Source organism: Myiozetetes cayanensis, unplaced genomic scaffold, assembly GCF_022539395.1.
Source record: "Myiozetetes cayanensis isolate MyiCay16 unplaced genomic scaffold, myiCay2020 scf23, whole genome shotgun sequence".
NCBI lineage: Eukaryota > Metazoa > Chordata > Aves > Passeriformes > Tyrannidae > Myiozetetes > Myiozetetes cayanensis.
In genome coordinates this window covers 10,043,253-10,060,192 of record NW_026087445.1, presented here as the reverse complement: position 1 = coordinate 10,060,192, position 16,940 = coordinate 10,043,253, and the positions used below count along the sequence as shown (strand labels likewise).

The window sequence follows — 16,940 nt, the reverse complement described above, 5'->3', positions numbered from 1 at the left end:
TTAACAGAGTGAGGTAAAACAGGTTGTTTGTAATTGCAGTTAAGGATATGCTGGGATTGGGCTGAGTGAGGATAGTCCATGCCCATGGTCAGTGCAGTGCACTGGCGTGTGGAAAGGTGAGGTGGGTGCATGTTTCTCCAGCAGAGCTCCCTGTGCTGTGGTCACAGCATGGAGGGTTGTGGCGGATCAGTGGTGTTCCAGACAACCTGGTGCAGAGCGTGGCTCCAGGACACCCTGATGGTGCATCCAGCCACAGGACAAGGAACAGTGGCCAGAAACTAAACCACAAGAAGTTCCACCTCAACATGAGGAAGAACTTCTTTCCATGGAGGGTGGCAGAGCACTGGAACAGCTGCCCAGGGAGGGTGTGGAGTCTTCCCCTCTGGAGACATTCAAAACCCACCTGTGTCACCTGTTCAGGTGACTCTGCCTTGGCAGGGGGTTGGACTGGATGATCTCCAGAGGTCCCTTCCAAACCCAGCTATTCTGTGATTCTCTGAGCACAGGAAACGTGCTCTGACACACTGGCCTGGCCCCAGGATGACGGCAGGAGTTCTTTGGTCTGGGCTTGAATCACCCTCGGCTGAGATGTGTGGGTTTACTAAGTGCTGAAATGCTGTATTGATGTTCCTTGGTGCATTGTGAGAGGGAAACGATGCTGAGCGATCCAGGGCAGGGGAAGGGAGAGTCGAGCAGCTAAACCGGGACAGGTTTGGGACCCTCTGGCTCCACTCCAGAGCAAATAGCCAAGAGTTTACAAAAGCGGGTGCGCTCTGCGTTTCGCTGCTCCTGCCAAGAGTTCACTCACGGATCGCACACTAAATATAGTAAAACACAGAGGGTTTCTTATTTTGCTTTGATCAGTAAAATAAACTTTTAAAGATTGTTCTGGGATGAGATCCAGCTTCTGAGGCAAAGAATGGTCATGGCTCAGGCAGGGGTTAGTAATGGAGTGTCAGGGAAATCAGTCTGACAGTTCTCAGGCCAGCTGCTCAATGGAAAGAATCAGCCGAGCCGGGACGGCCCGGAACACGAGCAGATCACAGCAGCCTGTGCTCTTTAGCAGCTGAAGTGTCAGGAACTGAAAGGGAATCTTCCATTTTCGGGATGCTCCCAGTCCATGAGTGGCCCTGAGCTGGGGCTCTCTGCCATTGGCCTCTCTGTGCCTGGGAGGAACCCAGGCTGCTCCAGGGTGGGGGCTGCAGTGCCTGCTCTGTTTGGGGCAAAAAATGTTGAAAAGCATTGTGTGCTAAGGAGAAAATTGTGACTCAGTTGTTTCAGCCATAGCAGGTTTCAGAGAACTTTCTGAAACACAGCTTTTGCTGTGTCTTTTTTCCCTGCAGTATTTTAATTTATTTCCCTGTGTTTTGGTTGGAGTTCTCTGAAAACTTCCTGTCAGTGTTGCAGAGCACTGTATGAATTACCTGGAGGCACCAGATGTTGGGATGGTCCAGTCCTGTGTGCAGGGCTTTTCTTGTAGCACTTCACTGACAAGCATCGTGTTGCTTACAATGCAGAGGTAGTTTAGTTTCCTTTTTGTAATTATAATTGTAGAAGAAGTGTTTCACTTTTGAAAATCCACTGAATCTCACTCAGCAGGTCAGTTGGGACTGGAGCTGTGAGGCTTTTGGGAAGCGAAGGATCAGCCATGGCCCTGCTGGGCAAAGGGTGGGTGTTGTGTGGTGCTCATGCACATCACAGGGCTCCATGGCAGCTTTGGGGGAGAGCTGCTCCTCAGTGAAGGGCTTGGGAAGGTCTCTGCCCACTGCAGTGTTAGTCCCTGTGCCCTGGGGCTGTTCCAGGACAGCAGTGTCACTCCCTCCTCCTGTGGAGCAGCGGGCTCAGTTCTGCTCCTGCTGTACTGAACACACGGCAGGAACAGAGGGAAAGTAAATGCGTGAAAAGGTTGGGAGTATTTGGTTTGAAGACGAGTAAGATAGAGTTATAAATAATAAATGGTCTGGAGAACATAAATTTGGGGCTTTTAGGCAGTTTCATTTTGCCAGGAACAAAGGGAATTGAAAATGAAATTCATATGAGACCGATGCACAACCGAGGAGAGGGAAACGGCATTTTACACCAGGGAGGTGGGGGACATCTCAGAGCTGGGCTGGGCTGATGGTCCCCAGAGCACAAGTGGGCTGCAGGACAGTGAGCTGTGGCCAGCATGTGCCCAGGCAGGGGGTTCCTGGCCCCCGTGTCAGGGCCCAGGCAGCGGCTCCGAGCGCTCGTGGATGTTCTGAGAGCTCAGAGGTATCGTTTGTCCATCCTGGCCGTGTCACGACCTGGGCTGGGAATGCCACATCTGATGTGACCTCAGCTCCAACCTCTAGTCCCAGAATTTGTGTCTCAAACTGACATGTAGTAATGTGGGCTTGTTTTTCAGGATATACTTGTGTTGCTTGGATTGCTTTTGACTGCCAGTTGCTTTTAAAAATATTCCAGCTGTGATGTTCATATAGAGCTCTGCTCCCTGATTAAAATTCTTGGTTGCCAGATACAAAGCTCCTCCTCCTGCCCAAATAGCTTTGCAAACCATTTTTTTCCATGCAGAGCAGTGTCTCCAGTGGGAGCCTTCAGCTCTCAGATTTCCCTGGAACTGTCTGCAGTGACATCTACTGACACGAGCCGAGACTGACTGCGAGGGCTAAGGGGCAAAATTCACTGATATGCTCATCCAGTGTCTCTTCTATTATGTTGTCATCTTCTCTGCTTCCCTAGTGGTGCCCTCTCAGTGTTCAGCAGCAGCACCCCCATAGCCATCCCTGTGCTCTTTGCAGTCCTTCCCCCTGCGTGGCCTCTCCCACGGGCAATGGCCAGGACAAGGACCCGCTGCCATGGACCTTTCTGGGAGATTTTGTGCCATTGTGTTCATAAAAATGTGTCCAAAAAAGCCCCTTACTTAGGTTTAAAATAATGCATTGAAATGATACCTTGATAGAGCTGCAAAGCTGCTGTCACTGAGAGTTTCTCTGCCACTTCTCCCTAATGGTTTGTTACGTGTGGGACACGGATGAAAATACCACTGCAAACTGCTTCTCTGTTATGTGCTGTAAAACACTCCACAGACACGTACTGAGGGGCTGAGGAGCCCCCCAGGTACATTGGCTCATCTTTCTCTTCTAATGCTAACACAGAGTGATTAAAAATAACAATAAATTAGGAAAATCCATGCACCCCTTGAATTGCAATCTGTTTTCTCTGGTTTTGTCTCTGCCTTGCTGAGGGAGTTTGCTCAGTTTCTCCTTTTAACTTCCCTTTACAGCCCAACTTCGTTAACCGTGTGCCTAACGAGTGCTTTGCTTGAAGCTAACGACAACTGCGGGAGCTGCCGGTGATGATTGTTTTGTAAAACTGCATGTGCATCTGTCTTGCAGAAATGCTGCTCATGGATTCTCACTTATTCAGGTGGACAGTATGAAGGTCACCATGAAGGATATCTTACAAAAGGCCTTAAAGAGAAGGAAGGGATCACAGAGAGGCTCAGGTGGGTTATTTATCGTATTTTCTAGAGGGCAAGGTGTTTTCTCCATGAGTATATTTTATATCTCTTTCTAACTGTTGTGAATGCTGCACAGATTTTGGGGGGGCTGTGTCCCAGCCCCATTAACAGCAGTTCTGTGCACAGGTTTGTGCTCTCAATGCTGGCACAAAGCTGACAGTGCAGGAGCTGCATAATGTTTGCTGCAGAGCAGTATATCCATTCCTGCAAATATTTATTTATGATAACAATGCCATTTGCATTCAAGTCCAGCTGATGGTAATTTGGGTATGATGGGTGGAAGTACAGTGAGTCCAGCCCATGGTAGAGTTTGTATATGTACTTTTAATTTAGGTAAGAAAATGATGCTTAGTATGATTTTAAATAATTTCAAGGATTTGTCATTACGTGTAGAGAAAAAGAAAAATTTACTTTCTGCAGTGTTGTCAGAGTAGTGCTGTTACAGTTAAGGCATATCAGGATTTAAAAAAAGAAAATGTACAGTGCTTGCAATTCTGTTTTAGAGCAATTCTTTTCTGGGGGTAGATGTGCATTCACATATATGTTAGTGTATATATTTCAAAAGTATAAGGCTGAGAGATCTTTCCAGCAACAAGAAATAATTACTGAGAGAAATTGCACCAAGTCTTGTCACGCAACAAAGGAACTTTAATATAAACCCATCTATATAGTGGGGAAAGATAAGGATCTTGTCTCTGTAAATGAATGAAACCTCCTTATACACCCTCAGTTTTAACTATGGGAAAAGAAAATAAACCCTGTTCTCTTTAGAAAAAGTAGTTCAGTGCAGTTTTTAAACGCGTGTATAATCTGTCATGGATTTAATTAGCTATCTTCAGATGAGAGCTGAAGTTTTAATAAAAGTTAGAAGAGATAACACAGTGAAGGACACGGATGAGCTGTCTCAAGGCCATATTCCAAGGGAACGATAAGAGCTGTAAAAAATGGCAGAGAAGAGCAATTGAATGGAGCAATGAAAATCTGATTCTCGTAAAAAAAAAGGGGGAGGCTGAGAGGAGCAGTGCTGGTGGGGGTGGAGAGGAGCCCCGCCAGTCTGCAGCAATTTGGAGGGTGGCCAGGAGCCATCGCTCACCCTCGGCTGCGGCGCCTCCGTCCAGATGTGCCAACGGCACGTCCCGGCCCTTGCCAGCTGACTGCGCCGTGTGATAACCAGCTCTCTGGATGCCCATCACTGGCCGCAGAGATAGAATTAAATGATGATGATCTTCCCACAAGTTGGGAGAGGAAACAATGCATATAAATCTTGATTTCATCTCAGCGTGAGAAGTCTTTATCCATCATCACTCATAATGAACAAGTCGTTAGCGGCGATGAATGGTGTTGGGGTTTTTTCAAACACCTCTTTTGTTCACTTTTTGGGTGACTTTTATTTATTTCCTGGGGTCAGATTTCCCTTCCCTGAAGGGAGATCGCTAAAGGATTCACTTAGCTCAGTCTTTAAACTGCTTTCTCCCTTCGTGTAACAGATGTTTTATTCTTTATCCATTTGAAATTTGTTTCTGCTTTCATTTTGTTACTTTTGCTCAGTAGTTTAGCAAAGGAATGGACCTGGCATTTGTTCCTTCAGCTAATACAGTCATTTCTGCTGCCTTGGCCCTCCTGCTTAGAACCCTTTGCAGGAGCAGAGTATGTAGGCATGTATGTGTCATCTGCAGGGGTTAATTATATAAGAAATCATTTAAATTTACTTTTTATAAATTATCCGTGTGACATCTCACCTCTTTGAAATATGACCAGCACCCCTGCTGGGGATATAACCCCAGTGGAAGTCACAGCTACAAACCTCTTGGTTACTTACAGGCATATTTACATGGGAACATGTAATTGGATTTCTTGGAATAGCTGGTGTTTGCAGGTTTCGGTTACACTTGTGTCCAGACACAGCCAGAATTCCGACCTGTAGCTGGAAGGTGCATGCATGGGGTCACTGTGAGCAGAATGCTCACTCTGGGAAGGCTCCTGCTAGAATCCCCAAATTGCTGAGTTTCATGAATTTAATGCAGGTGAGCACTCAGAATGTATTATTGGAACTGCCCTGTGATACTGGCACATGGCTGAGGGACTCCTCAAATCAGGTATCTGTGTGTTAAATTGGTAAATCAGAAATTTTTATTAGAATTATCTCCCCTTATCCATAACTTCCCTTATTCCTTATTACTTCCCACACTCAAAAGTGTGATTTATCAGGTTTGGGGGACGGGGGGGCTTAGGAGGATCTTGTTGTCATCATAAAAGCAGCAGCAATTGCAGCTGTGCACAGAGGGGTCCTGCCCACACAGCCCTCTGGATCCAGACAGGACCCATCTGCCACGGGCTGGGAATGCTGCTGGGCTGAGGGCAGGGAGAACCCAGGATACCACCACAGTGCACACAGAGAGACTGGAGTAGGAGTAGGAAAAGATTTTGTCGTCATTCCTCATCTACCACCAGATTCTTTGTAATTGGAGAGGATATGCCTCTCACTTTCACTGGGAGATGCAGGGATAAATGGAATTGCAGATCAGACCATTAGCACAGCACGGGCCTGTGCCAGGGTGGTTCAGGTCATTATTAAGCAGTGGATTAGAATGTCAAAGTTCTGAATAAAAGATAAGACATAATTTAGGAGAAGCATTTCCTCTCACTCAGCAATGCTTCCTTTAAAGCTGATTGTTCTGATTTTTAAAGAGTTGTTACCAAAAATAGACTGAACGTGTTTATTTAAAGTTTTTGGAATAGTTTGATAAAGCTGAAATGCCCATGAGCTTTTCTGCCTGTTTTCAATGGGCCCCCAGACCAGCCCTCCCAGGACGAATTAATTTATTATTGTTACAGCTTCTGCTGTTTTCAGGCACTGGTAGAAGCAGTTGCTTTCTGACCTGTTTTCACCACTGACTTACAGGACATTTTTCAAACTGGTCCTAAGTTGGTAGGAAAATGCAAACCTGGGTTAGCTCTTTCAGGTGAGGAAGAATTTGAGGAATTCCTGTTGTACAGTTGGGAAGGATTTATTCATCATGACCAGGACTAAAACACTAGATTAGTTTCATCTAAATACTTTATTCAGCCAGTAAAGATTATTTGTTGCAGGAAGATACAGGGTAGTAGGAGATAGAAGTGGGGTACAACCTTTGCTCTATAGAATGAAAAAATGGAAGCAATATTTTGACTGTGTCTAGCTCTGTTTAGATAAAATTATTGCAAAGTCTTCAAACTATTTTATGTTCCTTGCAATTTTCCTTTCTTAGTGTCTCAAGGCTTTTGACATATGAATTCTGACCCTTTTTAAATAATAATTTTTGAGTCAGTCTCGGGGAAACGCGGGTGGTGAAATAACCTGTCTGTGTTGTAGCTGAGAGAGCCGTGGCCCCGAGTCCTTTCCCAGAGGATGTGGTGGTCCTGAAGCAGGGCTGTGGGAGCCTGGTGACCCATCCCACCACAGGCACCACAGCAGGGGGTTAATGGGAATGCTGGATCATCTCCTGCTGTGTTCCCAAATAACCAGCCGGGAGAAGTATCTGGGAATGGCTGCAAGTTAGGGAAAATCCTGTAACAACCAGTTACTGCTGCATACTGGAGGAGATAAATCTGCAGAAGAAATCGTTGAGGCAGATGTTTAATTAGTTGGAGCCAGGCTGGATAAATCAGGATAGGAGCTGTCTGTGCAGATATGCCGGTGTGCCTTGCCTTCCTCTGGGCTGGTGTCACTGGCTTTAAAAACAAAGAGTTCTTTTTGCTGAGGAAAGAAGCAGCAGAGTCATATAACCTCTCACTTACTGTAATGGATTCCCCTGTGTACACTCATAAAATAGAAAATGTAATTGATGTTTTCTTATGGTAATGAAAACTAACGAAGTCGAATACTTTATCATCAATTTGTTTAACCTATTGCGTGCTCAGCAGTGTGTATTGCACAGGCATATTTTATGGGATGGCTGGAAATAAAACACTCCTGGTGTGGGATGAGCTCCTGGAGGAGACTGGTCTAATCTGGGATGGGCCACCGTGAAGGGGGCTCAGGAATCACTTGTGTGAGAGGGTGTCCTGAAACTAGCCTGAATGGGAGAGAAGGTGCCTGAGGACAGGGCAGTGCCCCAGCCACGGCAGGCAGGGCTGTGAGAGGAGAACTGGGACCTCCATCAGTGCTGCATGGACCTGGCTGGGCTTGGCATGGGCCTGGCATTGCTGAGGTGCTGGGATATCAGCCTCTGGACAACCCAAGTCTCCATAGGTAGTTTAAGGCTTGTTGTGTATAATCCTGCTGTGCCTGCATCTCCTGGAGACAGCTGCTTTGAGCACTCCAGCAGCCAACAGTGTAAATATAAAATCTCTCCTCAGTGTGGCAGATCTGCAGAAAGAGACTCACCTGCTGGAGATCGGAGCGTAAGAACTTCCCGTTCTCCCTGAATTCATCAGTGGAAATGTCAGATACGGTGCTATCTGCATTTTGGACAGCTGTAATAACCAAGTCCTGAAAAACTCTTTTAGAAGTGAGATCTGGGTGTTTTAGTACTTGATTTAATTCTGCTCCCCAGAGATCAGTTACAGTCTTAATATTAACTTCTGGAGCAAGTAGCTGTTAGGCATGCTTAAAAATCCCACCCTCGGGCTTGGCAGAGGAAGTTTTGCAGGTTGTACAGATCATGTTGCAGACCTGTGAAACACCATTATCCCTAGAACTTGATTGGCTTTATTGGGAAGTTATTTTCCTGTGCAATGAATCTGGTGGTCTTACTTTCACCAATACTCAGGTGTATTAACACACCCCCCATCAACACACAAGGAACTTGGTTTGTGGGAGATGTGCATTTTAAATCCTGCTTTTTGGGAAAGCTCAGTGGAACACAAAGCCGTGTGCTCCAATCCCACGGCTCAGCTGAGGCTGGGGCTGACAGGAGCGAGATCTTCTCAGGCTTTTTATATCTGCACTAAAGCCTGTATTCAATATTCCCTATAAAATATGTTTGCGTGGATTGTGATTTTAGGAACATAAGAGAGATGATGACTTCATCCTTGATACTTCGTGTATCTTGATGCCATGGTGATTCTCAAATTAAATATGTGCAGGAACTAGATGTACACTTGGAAGTTATCTCCCTGCCTGTGAGCTGTCTCATTCCCACTGCTCTTCAACAAACACATTCCCTGGGATACCAGTTGCCTTCTCCTCCAGAGCTCGACTGAATGGACTATAAATACTAATGTAAAGAAAATAAGAATGCAGAGAGAATGTGTGCAGAGGCTTTGTTTTCAAACAAATGAAGCATTGATGTCATTGTATAAAACCCAAATGTTCTTAGAAGGAGATGAGAGACAAAACTGAACATAAAATGCTGAAATGTTGGAATAACCCTGCCTGTTCCTGGTCCGTGTCAGCCTCTCTTCATCTGAAATTTCTTGTGAACAGAGAAGTCGCAACTGATTAATCATGGCTGATTTTAAGTAGAAATTCTTTGCAGGGTGAACATGCTACTGATTATTATTTAATAGCTGCCTCCAACTGCAAACATCCCCAGACCAGAAAGGCTCAGTCCTTTTAAGAACAAAATGCTCTACAAGTTTAATTGTTATAAACAAAACCTTCTGCCAACATTGCACAGACGTGACCTGTATTTTCCGTAGGTTAGAGGGAGAGTTATTAGCTCAGTGTTCTGTGAGTTTGGAGGAAGACTAATACTTTTTCTATAAATGAAAACAGCTGCTTTGCAATAACATTCAAGTTCCTAACAGCTGTCAACCATTGCTTTTTGCATTCTTTAAAATGTGTAAAGTGACCAAAAATAGTCTGAAATAATCTTCCTGGTCTGTTTAAGGGTATTATCTCACTGCCACAGGAAGCTGGATAATAAGGAAAGAGAAAGTTTTGAGAAACAGGAATAAGACATAAAAATAAGTCTGCATATCATATTTTAGTCTCTAGACCAGAATCAGAGGAATTACAGCTGCCAAGGCCAGGGAAAAGAGCCTGTTCCATCCCCAGGTACCTGGGAGCACAGTCTGTTACAGACCCAGGTTTTGAGGTGGTTGATTATTCCTGTGGTTCAGATGTGTTCACCCAAAGTTTTAAATTATCCCTCAGAACCTGGACTCTCAGATGAGTTCTGCTTTGGGCTCATCTTGGTTTGGGGAGCAGATGGGGAGGAGAGATCTGAGTTGTGTTTGAAAATTCATGTTCTGACATGTCAGGGTCAGCACCACTTTTAATGTCAGATTTCATGACTTAAAACTGTTCCAAAACATCTTCTGCAGGAGCTGTGGGTCTCACTGGGGTTTTCTTTCCTCATCCCATCTTGTTGGAAGGGGAATGGGACAAAAAGAAATGTCTGGAAAGGGAGATGTGTGTGTATTTTGATTGCACATATATGTATTTATTCATAAATTTTAAAAAGGAAAATTAAAAAGATAAAAGAAACTATGTAAAAACACAGCCCTGTGATTAAAGCATTTTTAAGAGATAAACTACAATTAGAATAAACTGTCATTAAATTTTGATACTGCCATGGAATGATGGTAACTGAGGAGTTTAAATTTAAAAGTAAATATGTTCGAGTAGGCGATGCATATGTTGGCTCTGACTCTTTCCGGGATGGAAGCCCCAGCATCTGTGACAGTGAAAAGCCAATTAATTTGTATTTCCTTGTGTTCACATGCGTGCTTTTCTGCTTAATGGTAGTTGTGAGTTTCTCTGGCTCCAAGTGCTTTGTTTTGGATCATTACAGCATCCCTGCAGAGCCTGGTGCCCCAGTTATGAATGGCTTTACCTGGAAATACTTCAACAATCCTGCCTTTCCTTGCACTAAGCTGTTTACATCAGCAGGATTTACATTAAAGAGAACACCAGCATTTGTAGATCCTTGGTCAGGTCCCTCTCCAGGTGTGAGTGGAAGGCACAGCCCTGTTGCTCCAGCATCCTCCCCGCCCCGCCGGTGCCGTGCTGGGTCAGGAGCTGCCTGGCTCCTCCAGGTCGAGCCCCCGTGTGCCCAGGAGTGCCAGGGCTGGCCTTGGCTCCGCCGCTCGCTGTGCTGGCCGTCCCTCTGGGAAGGGAAGGGTTGCTCACGGCTCGTTTTTGTAGGATGATTCCCACAGCAGGGTGGGTGTGCAGAGTGGGGATGGCGCTGCTGGGAATGGTTTCCTTCTGCCTGCAAACTCCAGCTCTGCTCTGCAGTGGGGATGATTTATTCCACAAGCCCTTTCTCCCCAGCCTGCTGACGCTGAGCAGACACCGGCGTGCCGGGCTCAGGGTTGTTGGTGGATGAGGAACAGCGTGTTGGGAATAAAGTTTGAACAGTTGTTCAGAATAGCAGCAGCTTGTTAGCCCCATGCTTCGGGCTGATGGGGGGCTGGACATCAGCCTGGATGGGTGAGGGGAAGTTTTCATGCCTGGATTCCGAAACAAAAGTGAAATATTGAACAGAGTCTATTTTGTGAGCTGTTGGTATTGAAATTGTACAGTTATTGGTTCTTCTGGATTGTTAATAATGCTCTAATTTATGTGATGTTTTAAATTGTTAGAGTTTGGGTGACTGAGACTTCTGTGTTTGTTTCATCCACTGTGATGAACAGAGGCTGTGCTGGTACCTGGTATCTTTATGGGTACTGCTTGGTTTTCATGGACCCTCCAGTGCATCATCTGGGTGTTGTGCTGCCCTGAGCTGCACAACTATCCTTGGGATCTTCATAGCCAGGGAAAAGCACCTTTGTCTCTGGATAACCAGGCAGTGAGGAGAGAGCTTGTGCTGATGTGTCAGGGATGCCCAGCCGAGGCTGGCCCCGGGGTGGTCCTGCTGGGGCTGATTGCAGGCAGCAGGTGCCATGGCTGGGGTGTGGGGAGCATCACCTCCCAGAGCTGTGAGCTAAAACCAGAACCTGGAGGTTGTGTTTCTGCTATAGGTGCTTTACCACATGATGATTTTGTCTCCTCTCAGCTTTATTTAGAGTTACATATAGCTAATGCAAAAAGGTAGCAATTAAATAAGATCCTTCTGTTGGTGCTGTACACAGCCTGGTCTGCTGCTGGCCATGCTGCACATTTGCTGTTCCACAGAAAAGCAATACAGAAATGAAGTGTTTGTTTCTTTTTAAGGGGCTTTTGACTAAATTCTTTAATTTCACTGGCTGTCAAGGTAGTGTTAAGTAAAATAGGTTTGAACTGCTGTAGTTTTTGTGTACTGGACTAGATGTCAGAAACCTTTGCCATCACTGGAAATTCTGTCACTCTGGATTTACTATCTGTTTCCCGCAGCTGAATTCCTGAGCAGTGTGATTTAACACCTTGGCTCTCCATCAGCCAGGCCTGGCATTTATTTGAATGCATTACACCACTGGTTTCCATAAACTATTTTACAATTGTTTCATATAAATGACTGTTTATTTCTACAAAAACCATCTGTATTTCTGTGGAGAGCAGCAGATAACTGTGTGTAAAATTCAGTAATGTCACAACAGTGCAAGTTAAGAAAAACCAGATTGGACTAAAAAAACCCTCTTGTGCTTGTGCGTGATGTTAAAAGTTTGTTTTCACTATTTAAATATATTTATTTATTAACCAGCATTTGCATTTGTAATGATAAAATCTTTATTCCACTTCAGAGGTGTTGAGGGGCTTTGGGGGTTTTTAGCGGATAAACAGATTTAAGATGTCCTCACAGCAGCAGGATTGGAGATGTAAACATTCTGCTCTGCAGCCAGTTCCTCTCTCACTGTTTACATATTTTCTGTTGTTTTATTGTCATTGCCAAGCACACAATGGAATCCTACCCCTTCTGTCATGTTCTAAGAAAAATCCCACAGAAGGAGGCCGGAGCCCTCTCCCTGTTCCCACTTTGCTCTCCACAGTGGACTGATCCTTTTTGTTCGTGGTCCTGGGCCAGGGGCCGTGTCCAGCATGGACTGGGAGCCGGGGTTCCCCCAAGCCTCCCTGGCAGGACGAGCCATTGCCTCGGTTTCCCTCCTCCCAGGCAGCACCCAAGGAGCCTCCACACTGAGCTATTTTAGTTCCTCCATCTGTTGCCCATGTGCTGGCAGAGAGAACGCTGGAATCCAGCAGTCTTACACTTAGCACGACTGATACTTTCTGACAGACTATTTGAAATGATAGAAATACATAAATCTCCTCTTTTTTATGACCTTGTAATAGCTGCAACATATTTCCAGCAAATATTTTCTATAGCAATAATAAAAAAAGCGATAACAAAAAAATAAATATAAATATAGTTTAAACTCATGCAGAATCGCGCTTTCAAAGCCCAGGGATGGAGCAGCGAAGCAATAAATCGCAAATCCTTGTGAAACGAGGGACTTGAAACAGGAAAGTCCCACAGACATCAGTGTTAAGTGTTCAGTGACAGTTCTCTTTTGACTGCTCTCCTGTCAGTGTTCTGCCCACGGACAAAGCTGAGGCACACTCAGCTCTCTTTTGCTTGTTCCCAGCATCAACCGCTGTGGCTGTTCAGCTGTGGCTGCCTAACTGTCCACACTGCTGATTTTTCCCGTTATTTCCTTTGCCCAGAGAAGCTGTGCCTGCCCCATCCCTGGAAGTGTCCAGGGCCAGGTTGGACGGCGCTTGGAGGAACCTGGGCTGGTGAGGAACCTGCCCATGGCAGGGACAGCAACAAGATGAGCTTTAAGGACCCTCCAGCCTGGACTATTCTGGGATTTCATGATTCCAGCAAAGCCCTGGGCTGTGGCAGAGGTCAGGGACGAGGTGCTGCACCGTCAGTACGATGTGTGACGCGTTGCTCACACCTGCTGCTCTCAGGTCTGGCTGCTGACAGGGGTTTGTTGAAGGTGTTCAAGGAGAGCCCGGATTGTCTGGGCTTCCTCACCAGGCAAACTGTAACACAAACCTGTAGCAAAGAGCAGAATGAATGGTTGATGTGGACAAATGCAATAAACAGGGGCAAACACGGGCAGGGTTTGGCAGAGCAGGTCGAGCTCCAGCACCGTGAGCAGGCTGTGAGGAGCCAGAGACCATCTGAATAGGATGGTGGGTTTTCCATGGCAGGCTTAGATTTCCGAAAAAGATTTGACAAAGGTTCATAAAGCAATTAAGCTGTCACAGGATGAGAAGGAGGATCTTCACGTGGATTAATAATTGATTAAAAGACAGGAAACAAAGAATAGGAATAATGGCCCTGGGTGATTAGTAACTAGGTTACTGGTGGAGCTCCAGTGGAACTGGTGGAACCTGCATTGTTCATTATTGTGGGGCATGGAAAGGACGTGAATGCTGATGTGACAAAATGTGCTGTTGATACAAAAGAGGTAAGAATAGTGCAAATAAAAGCTGTCTGTGAAGCACTGCAGAGGTATCCACAGTGCTGAGTGACAGGACAATAAAATGAGAGAGGGAATTCAGTGTCAATGAGTGCAAAATAATATACATGGTGAAAAGCAACTGTAACTATATGTGTACAATCACGGGCTCTAATTACCTTCCATCAGTCAGGAAAAGTATCCTGAGTAGTTCCTCTGAACACTTCAACTCCCAGTCAGGAAGACAAATGGAAGTTCAGGAATCAGGAAAGGAGTGGGGAACAAACCAGAAAGTATCACTATGCCAGTCCATAAATCCCAATGTGGCCACATCTTATTTGCAATATTTTGTCTCAAAAAAGATAATACAGAAGTAAAGAGATACAGAAAGGGATGAATGTGAAAATGAATCAGATATGTGGAACAAGCAGCAGGCGCTGAGGAGAAAAGGGCTTTCCTAGTGTGGAAAAGGCACAGCTGAGTACAAGAGGTGTCTGTGAAGTGCAGGTGGTGGGGCTGGTGAATTGGGAGGGTTTCACTCCAGCTGTTCTTAGACAGGAGCTGCTCTCCCGAAACGTCAGGGTGGCTTTGGAACAAAAGGGGATTCTTTTGCTCACACAGTGCAATAAACTTGAGTATATAGGCTCAGTTTTAAGCCATTTGGGGTTTTTGTTGATATTGGTCTGTTTAGTTTAGGCTTGACAAGTCCACAAACATGAAATATTCTTTTTGTAGTCCTTAGTTCACCCTAATAACTATTTTGGAGATGGAGAGGGGTTTGGTTGGGGTTTTGTTTAAAGCCTGGTTCCCTGTTGCAGTGTTAGTGTTGTTTATTGTGCAGATTCACCCCTGACCGTGGCATTCTTCATTCCTATTGAAAGTTAATGGGGGAAAAATTGCATTCCAAACATTTGAACCCGTAGTAGCCATGGCTGAACTTAGTTGATCTCTGGTGATCGGTTCAATTTAGTTACGATTTTTAGCCATTAGGCTGGGGCTGAATGATGGTGATTTGGTTGAGGCCAAATGTCTGCAGAAAATTGGCTGTTTGATAAGAGCCCTGTTATCAGAGGGGGATACTTTCTCATTTACATTTAGATGAGTATTGATTATTTATTTACTCAGAGAAGTGAGATTCGTTCCCAATCTTATCTCTCTCGTCTCTGCTTGTCAGCAGAAAGAGAGAGAGAGCTCCTGACAACAGCCCAAGATAACAGCACTTTGTAGTGGAGATAAAAGTTGGAATGGGCCTTTTTCTAGTGTTGACTGAAAGGATAAGTTTTAAAAATTAGAACTGATGGGTCGTGCTTTCAAAAGCCCTTTCTGAAGGCTTTGCAGCTTAAATGGCAACAGAATTGGTTTGTTGGTATGCGGGTGGCCATTCCCTTCTGTAAGGGAGACACTTAATTTGATTATATGGGGGGATTCTTCCCGGGCACCTCTCTGTGTGCTCAGGCAAGCTGTGGCTGCTTCCTTGGTTTTAATTCCTGGTAAACATTCCTCTCTTTGAAGGAGTATCTTGAAATAGCCAAGCACAGTGGGTATCTGTGGACAGAATCTGTGGAGTGAGTGGTTAAACAGGGAGTGCTGGGAGCTGCCATCAGTGGGAGAGCTTGGCCTGGATCACTGGCCAGGACCCTCCATGCCAGGATTTTAAAGGTTTATTTTGCAACTGCACAGAGCATTTGCATGAGATTACAGAAGTCCATAAAATCCAGCTTTGGTATTGCCACTTGAAATTTTGTTGAAATTCCCAGAGCAGGAATCCAGTAGGAGACCATTAAATTATCCAGTGTTCCTACTGCTACTACAAATGACATCATTTGAACTTGTGAGAGAAGCCTGGTAGTAAAACTCCTCCACAGAGTCAGCCTAACATTCTTCATCTGTTGGGAAGCAGAGGTCATGTAAATGTGGACAGATATTTCAAGTATTATTGAAGAGTAGATACTCTCTTAAAATCCATTTACACTTTTTTAATTAATTTCTTAGTATTTTCTGTTTTCAAGGAGTTATCCAGAAGGCAGGTTGACCTGTTTCCAGAGCTCTAGTTCCCTGCTTTATTAGCAGAGTTAATACAGGCTTGACACAAACTGGATAAAATAATTTATCTGATCACGGAATTCTCAAACTGCTCCAGATAAAAATGATCCTTTGCCGCTGGCAGGGTGATTTTGAGGGTGTGATCCCTGTTGGCTCTCCACAGGGTTCAGCAGCATGAGGACTGTTCCTGACATAGGTGATGTTGTTGTTTGGAGTGGATCCAGCTGCTGGAATCAGATCCACACAGAGGGACGGTGAGCCCCCGCCACGCTCCTGATTTAACCTTGTCGTCGTGCACGTGGCATCCTGTGGTAGTTTTAAGGCTTTGGTAGCGCTGATGTCTGTTCTTTGCCTGATCCCACTGTCTGGGAAGCACCAGGGCGAGTTCATCACTCCGTGCTGGAGGTACCCTGGGGCTGGCACTCAGCCATTGGTTCCAAGAGAGGGAATTTCCTTCCTCTGCTCTGATTTTCAATGGGGGTGGGGTGGGAGCAGGACAGAGGCTGTGATGGAGCCAGGGAGCTGGGGCACAGCAGAAGGCACTGGTGTCAGCAGGTGCCAGTCCTGGTCACACTGCTCTGAAGCTCCAGTGGCAGCAAGAGGCTCTGTGTGTGGTGGAGCAGGGATTGGTACCTGGTACCAACAGCACGGGGGTCCAGATGGGAACCAGCAGTTCCCTCAGATGTAGCCTGGGAATCTCTGGAAGATGCTTGTGGCAAATGGACAAAGCCAGCAGGTTTTGCTGTCACTGATCCTGTTCTTAAACCTACGCTGGTTTTTAAATCCAAATTGATTTACTGCTTTGAGATTTGTTTCAATTCAGTATATTTTGCTTCTGCCTAACAAGCCAGGCCTCTCTTTATTTAGTTTGTTTTCAATTGTTAATCACATTTCCAGTAGCTGGGAGAGGAGCAGCAATGGTGCTGGTCTGTTTGCCTTTCTTTGTGCTGCACTGAGACATCTCCACTGCTTCTCGAGTGCAGCTTGTGCTGCAGATGCTTCGACAGCTCCACGTGCCATCACTGGTTGTACTGGGCAGGGTGGGAGCTGGTGGGTTTCCTCCTGTGTCCTGCAAAAATCCTGGCACCATATCTGCTGTGAGTGTCATTGGGAATAAGGGGGCTCCATAATCTTCCACCTG

At 45.5% G+C, this 16,940-nt stretch overlaps 1 protein-coding gene across 3 annotated transcripts in view; it reads left to right on the top strand.

Annotated features, from left to right (window-relative positions):
* MAPKAP1 (MAPK associated protein 1) overlaps window positions 1-16,940 on the top strand; it is an 85,001-nt gene that overhangs the window by 43,142 nt on the left and 24,919 nt on the right. For all 3 annotated transcript variants that reach the window (XM_050319877.1, XM_050319876.1, XM_050319878.1), the window contains exon 7: window positions 3,378-3,487. In XM_050319877.1, coding sequence (XP_050175834.1) covers window positions 3,378-3,487 — 110 coding nt within the window. The remainder of the gene's footprint in view (window positions 1-3,377; window positions 3,488-16,940) is intronic.